The following is a 6,836-nucleotide window of genomic DNA, read 5'->3' as shown; positions in this document are numbered from 1 at the left end:
TGCTATCAAAAGACTATCTAAAAGAGCATAGAGCATGTCCAATGTAGGTTTATGCAAATACCTTGGGAGGAAATATGTCAATTTGCTTTTATGGATGAACAACATTGTATGCAAATGTGCATGCAAAACAAACACTGAGGTGAATACAAGACATGATTTAAAAAAAATTAAGAATATGCAATAAAACAGAGCTTAATATATGGGATATTATTACCATAAGCCAACTGCCTTTAAGTTGAACTGTTTGTGGTTTTCATAAACTTAGTAGAAGGAAAAAAGCATGAATATTCACTAAAACAACATTTACAAGTGAGGTTTTGCTGTAATAAGAACTCGGGGTAAGTAGGCAAAGAGACATTTACTGTATGTGCTCATCTCCTGACAGATAGTTGAAATAATGAGATTCAAAGTTCAAACCACAAGCAAATGTCAGGAAAATACTCCGGAAAGATGAACACCACCTGCACCAGGACACACAGAAACCCACACACACTCACACAAGGTGCAAAGTAGTCCCTCTTTCTCACATCAACTGCCTTAAAGTTATTAAATAGGATGCCACCATCAAGAATTAAGGCTTTATCAATTCAAACAAAATCACATAAAACACTACAGTGCAAATAATACTACAAATATTATTCTCTTTTAATAGTAAGAAAACATTTTTCATCATAATAAAAGGTAAGAGGTTGTCCATTCATACCACAAATGTAAATGTTGGTCAATATTGCAAGGATCATTTCATAGGATTTCCTGTTGCTTTAGTGAACCTTCAGGTGGCCAGATAAGGGAGGGCTTTGGCCCTTGAGTTTGCATACACGTCATTTGATGATGTAGTGACACATATTCACCCTGTTCTCGTTACTCCGGCTTCAGTCTCCAGCGTATCTGCATCATGACTTCACGTTTGACTGTGCTTCTTGTGTGCAGCCTGTTTAGACTGAGCTGCAGTGTGAGTTCACCTGAATGGTTCCACAACATTTCTACCAGCATCCTCAGTTTGTCTGGGGACATTATGCTTGGAGGGCTGTTCAATCTTAACCAGCTCACCAGCAACCTCAGCCTGAGGTATGAGCCCAACAGCATCAAATGTGAAAGGTAATGGATTATGTATAATTATACTTTTTGGCAATATTTACCTTAATATCTGAGATTCTGCACCAATGTGTATGCTTAACCTGACTAACCAGCCTTCTGCTTTGTTTTTTTTTCTGCCGGGATCCATACAGATTAAATGAATATGAACTGGGTCTTGCTTTAGTGATGAAATATGCAGTGGATGAGATTAACGGAAACCAAGTTATGCTACCTGGCATAAAGTTAGGTTATGAAATCTATGACACGTGCAGACAATCTTCCATTGTCGTGAAGCCTACCATCTCCTTCCTCACTGCGAAATCAAACAGAGCGCTATCTGTGAGGTGTAATTACACCGATTATGAGACCAGCATATCAGTCGTGATTGGCCCCTACAGCTCGGAGATGGTGTCAGTCATTGGGAAACTCCTGGGATTCTTTATGATGCCGCAGGTGTGGTTACAAATACATCTAGCAATGCAGCATATCTTCTCTTGCTTAGCAGATCTGACATTATAAGGGTGCATCGAAAAGTTCAAAGACTGCTCTTTTTGCATGCAAAATGACATGCACGAAGCAGTTGGAGGCTATAACCCTCGTAAGTAAGCATTCTTAGTTTTGTTGCTTGATCAACAGCAGCACCTGAGTTTGGTAAGTTTTTGTGAGTAGTAGTTCGGGCACATCGGCGATTTCTCTATATTGAAAGTTGAGCAGAGAGCACAGATCCAGCTTTGTCTAAAATTTCTTGGGAAGAGAAGGAAGTCACAGGAAGCCAAATTTGGCTGGAAGGGCTGGTGGGGAACAACGATTGTTTCGTTGCTGGCCAGAAACTTGAGCGTTTTCAACTCAAATGCCATTGTACCACAGTTCAGGTCGGTCGCACAGAATATCTTTTCTCAGAGGCCTCAGATTATCACAGTAAACTCAGTGTTGACATTCTGACCCTGCATGGGGGAAGAATTTGCGATAGACAACCCCATGAATGTCAAAGAAAACCTGTTGCGTTTCTTTCCTGATGCATGAACAGTATGGTTCTCCTCCTGTGAAACCCAAATCTAACTCAGAACACATCGCCCGTCTCGTTGCTTCCTTGCTGTAGACTGTCTGAAGCACTTCAAGGGTCTCTGTGGCAGATTTCCTGAGTTTTAAATAAAACGATTTGCCCTCTGCTCATGTCTATGGGGAAATCGTAGACATACCTGTTTACAAAAATGTAGGTTCTGCTTTTAATCAAGCCATAAAATTTGGGAAACTTACTCACAAAGTCCATAGCTTCCCCTGCTTCATGCTTAGAATGATGTTGCACACCGTTTGTGCATAAATGGAGCAGTCTCTGAAGATTTTGATCCACACTTGATCCCTTTCTATTCAGGGGATGCTGTGGCTCAGATGGTAGAGGGGGTTGTCCCCTAATATTGTCCACATGCCTAAGTGTCCTTGAGCAAGACACTGAACCCCAAATGTCTCCCGATTGCGTACCATTGGTGTGTGAATGTGTGTGAATGTACTCCTGATGGCGAGCACCTTGCATGGCAGCTCAGTCTCATTAGTAGTTGAGACCGATAAGGTGATGAAGCGCTAATACAAGTGCAGACCATTTACCATATTTACAAAAAATAGTTATGTAAAAGTAAATCTTGAAAGTAAACATTTGTGAACAGAATATTATTGCATTCCTTCATTATTGTCAGTTGTTCAATTATTTTATCTTATTAAATTTCTCATAATTATACAGAAGACCACTTGCAATGCAACTTCTACTAAATTCATATTAGGTGTAGTGTATCAGTAATCGCTGAGGCTGAGTTGAGTCAGTGTTCTGTTTTAATTCAGATGTGACATGATGTGACTTTTCTTACTTCAGATCAGCTTTGGTGCCACCAGTGACAAATTCAGTGACAATGTTCTCTACCCATCATTCTTCCGTACGGTGCCCAGCGACAAATGGCAAGTGGATGCCATAGCACTTCTAATGAAGGAGTTTGAATGGAACTGGGTGGCGGTGGTGGGTAGTGAAGAGGAGTATGGACAACAAGGTGTGCACCAGTTCTCCAAAAGAGCAGAAAATATGTCTATATGTGTGGCCTATCAGGGCTTGATTCCAGTATACACTGACCCCGGACCAGCAATACAAACCATTATTAAGAATATCAAAGCAGCCAATGTCCGAGTGGTCGTGGTGTTTTCTCTCTCAGAGCCTGCTGAGACCTTTTTTAAAGAGGTTAGTGAATCACAGAATTAATGCAATCTGTGGGGAGATTAGTTCAGTACAGTCATCCAATATAATCTTTTCCAGGTTATCAGGCAGAATTTAACTGGTGTGTGGATTGGCAGCACAAGTTGGGCCATCAACAATCGAGTGACTTCTCTTCCCAACATCGCAACAGTCGGTACAATCATTGGATTCACTGACAACATACAGAACTTGGATCTGCTCACTGCCTATGTGCAGGAACTCTTCAGCAAACTGAGTGAGGAGAGGGCAAACACATCCCCTCAAGTACAACCGCCTGGCAATCCAAATAATCCCTGCCCGCAATGTTGGAACTTGTCACCTGCTAATTTGAGCTTGGTTGAGGACCCCGCAGTGCAGCGAACTGCTTTCAGTGTGTATGCTGCCGTCTACTGTGCAGCGCAGGCACTGCATAACCTGCTGGAGTGCAGTACAACATCCTGTAACTGGGGACCAGAAACCAAAATCTATCCCTGGAAGGTGATTTTCTTTTGTTTTGTGTCAGCTATGTAGGAGACTAAATTCAGTTTGGAATGAAGTTCATGAAATAATAAATAAAATCTTCTTCTGCAGCTATTGAAGGTTTTAAAGAATACTTCTGTTGACATAAATGGCATACATTTGGAGTTTGACAGTAATGGCGACCCAAACATAGGATACAATGTGATTAAGTGGGAATGGAAAGAACCATCAGGTGTAGATTTCACAAAGGTTGGAACCTTTTTTAGACAACTGTCTCTCAACAAGTCCCTCTTCACATGGCACACCGCAAACTCAGAGGTAATTTGAGTATTTCAATAGAGAATTGATATCAACATGCTGTATGATCAAATTCAGTCTAATCAGTATTCAGTTTGGGTTTCTGGAATAATATTTTTAACAACAACTTTTGCAGGTCCCTCAGTCCACCTGCTCAGCAGCCTGTGGGACAGGCCAGGTCCGCAGAGTCAAAGGCTTCCATTCCTGCTGTTTTGATTGTATCAACTGTTTGCCAGGGACCTACCAGGCAAAAGAAGGTAATGTGGTTGTTCACTCATCTCCCTGTGCAACCCTGTAAACCTTAACTCAATGGATAGTGCAATATTTTGAGATATATTAGCTTTCATTCCAAGATATTTTTTTTTATGTATAAGGCTACAGCCAACAGTTAATGCATTAAGACTGGAAACAGAGAGGAACAGTGAGCCTGTCTCTGTCCTAATGTGACAAAATCTACCTGCCAGGCAACCTCACCGATCGACACATTGTTCAATCTGTGAAATAAACGAAGTGTGAAAACAACCTGTAGTTGTACAATGATATTTGTGGAACTCTATTGGCAGGATGCAATAACTTCCCAGAGTCTTATAATCATCATGAGGTTGGCAGGCAATCAACAAAGACTCCAGGAAGTCACTGCATGCAACCAAGAAGTAATCCACACAAAGCCCCTGTTAAAACCTAAAGCAGTGGTTTTCTAGAGGTCCTGGTAGGCGCTGTGTTACTTTCAGAGGGAGCCAGGCCAGCTGTGTCCTGCTTCCAGTCTTTATGCTAAGATAGGATAACCAACTGGTGGCTGTAGCTCCAGATTTAATACATGGACAAGAGGATGGTATTCATCTTCTCATCTAACTCTTTGCAACACAGCAACAAATCCTACTTCCCCGATGCAACATACAGCCCCAATTTGATTTATAAATGCCATACTTGCTAATCCATATGCCCTCTTTTGCTTTCTGACTTTTAGAGGACATCCAGTGTACTGAGTGTCCTGAACGTCAGTGGTCCTCGATCCGCAGCACTAATTGCACTGATCCCACCTTTGACGTGTTGTCCCAGGATATATCTGTGGCCCTGCAAATGATACTGGTAGGGGTGCTGCTGCTGGTATGCCAGGGCTCAATGGGTGTTGTGTTCCTGATGCACCGAGGGACCCCACTAGTAACGGCCTCGGGGGGACCCCTGAGTTTTGTGGCTTTACTCAGCCTGATGGGAGCCTGTTTCAGTCTATTTCTCTTCCTGGGGGAGCCAGGGGATGTGGTGTGTCGTCTTCAGCTGCCTCTCACATCCATTTTCCAAACTGCTGCCCTCTCCATTATCATGTCTATATCACTACAGGTGAGAAATGGAAGCTAAAATACTTTCCTACAGTGTAGTAACTGCAGAAGCAGTTACGTTGGGAGAGATGGACTTTACATTTTCAGGCTAATTGAGTTGCTGTAAAACAGATGGAAAGGTTGCAATTCTCTAATTTTATGACTGTAAGTTCATCTGAATAAATTCATTTATTTTCTATTATTACTTACAGTCCACACTTTTGTGTGCATTGTGCTGCAAAAACTTGCAAACCCTTGCAGAATGGGCCAGATGATTGGCATGAGATAGGAATTCAAACTAAAAAGTTTATATCTATCTGAGTACTACTGTTTTTGAATTGAAACATTAAACATTAATTCACAGTTTAATACATTTAATTGTGTGATTTAAAGAAAGTTACCCACCAAAATTACATTAGACTGAAGTCTAAAGATGCCAGCTACTGAAACATGCTCAGCATTAGAAGGAGTTTAACTCATTCGTCTTCATTTGTCTGCTACCTTTTTTTTGTTTGTTATTTATGTGGATTAACAAACCAAGCAACCAAAATGTCATTCACCAAAAATTATTTTTACTTATAGATAATAGAAGTAGCCTAAGTCAATAGCTCAACTTAGCTTTATTTTTTAGCTAAAGCTAGCTGTGACTATGTTCGAAGTAAGTTGTCACTTGATATTCTCTGAGTTTAGCAGGGTTGTTTTTAGAGAAACTGTAGAATAATAATTTGATATAATAAACAAAGATATCCAAAAGCCACATACAAGTTATTACTCAATTTAGACCAAATATGTTTCAGACAAAATAAAAAGAGCTCATTGTAATCAGGCTGCAAACTCTTTTGTTCAAACAGATTTTCTACGTGACAGAGTTCCCAGAGATGGCTGCCACTCAACTGCATGTATTAAGAGGCCCTGGAAGCTGTCTGTTTATGCTGGTCTGCTGTGCTGTGCAAGCTGGTCTCTGTGGCTGGTTTGTTCAAAATGGACCCTCGCTGTCTGAATATAAGGCAAATATGAAAATAAACTTTTTGAGGGCATTCCTGGCATGTCCAGTGATACCTTTGGAGGGATTTTCCTTAATGCAAGGTCTCAATGGTGCAATGGCCCTTGTATCATTCATGTGCACCTTCATGGCCGTGAAGCCTCTCCATCAGTATAACCTTGCCAGGGACATCACCTTTTCTACCTTGATCTACTGTGTGATTTGGGTGATCTTTATTCCAATCTTCATCGGCTTGAACACCAAGAATAGATCCATTGTCTACATTTTTTTCACCCTGGCAAGCAACTTGGGACTGGTGACAGCCTACTACCTTCCAAAATGCTACTTCCTGATAAGGAGACCTGACTTCAATACACCAGAGCACTTCTGTACCTTCTTAGAGGGCGTCCCACCAACACCAGCTCAGGAAGAGCCACAGTCACAGTCACAGTCACAGTCAGAGCAATAA

The 6,836-nt window shown here is 41.3% G+C and overlaps 1 protein-coding gene across 1 annotated transcript; it reads left to right on the top strand.

Moving 5' to 3' along the window:
- Positions 1-895: 895 nt before the first annotated feature.
- Positions 896-6,836, top strand: tas1r3 (taste receptor, type 1, member 3). The gene is made up of 8 exons (XM_069152027.1): positions 896-1,098; positions 1,230-1,530; positions 2,942-3,298; positions 3,374-3,790; positions 3,884-4,090; positions 4,206-4,326; positions 5,037-5,407; positions 6,237-6,836. Exons 1-8 carry the CDS (start codon positions 896-898, stop codon positions 6,834-6,836), a joined length of 2,577 nt encoding a protein of 858 aa, XP_069008128.1.

Source organism: Embiotoca jacksoni, unplaced genomic scaffold (genome assembly GCF_022577435.1).
Source record: "Embiotoca jacksoni isolate LCO1_2020_lvr unplaced genomic scaffold, fEmbJac1.0.p SCAF_1, whole genome shotgun sequence".
In the NCBI taxonomy this organism is placed as follows: domain Eukaryota; kingdom Metazoa; phylum Chordata; class Actinopteri; family Embiotocidae; genus Embiotoca; species Embiotoca jacksoni.
Note: the sequence above shows the minus strand (reverse complement) of the source record. Positions and strands in the feature narration are given on the sequence as shown.

Bases quoted from the DNA above. Each gene is read 5' to 3' on its own strand.
- tas1r3 (XM_069152027.1), top strand. From the start codon at position 896: ATGACTTCACGTTTGACTGTGCTTCTTGTGTGCAGCCTGTTTAGACTG. The intron at 1,099-1,229 runs GTAATGGATTAT...GGATCCATACAG, and splicing joins AACAGCATCAAATGTGAAAG to ATTAAATGAATATGAACTGG. The intron at 3,791-3,883 runs GTGATTTTCTTT...CTTCTTCTGCAG, and splicing joins CCAAAATCTATCCCTGGAAG to CTATTGAAGGTTTTAAAGAA.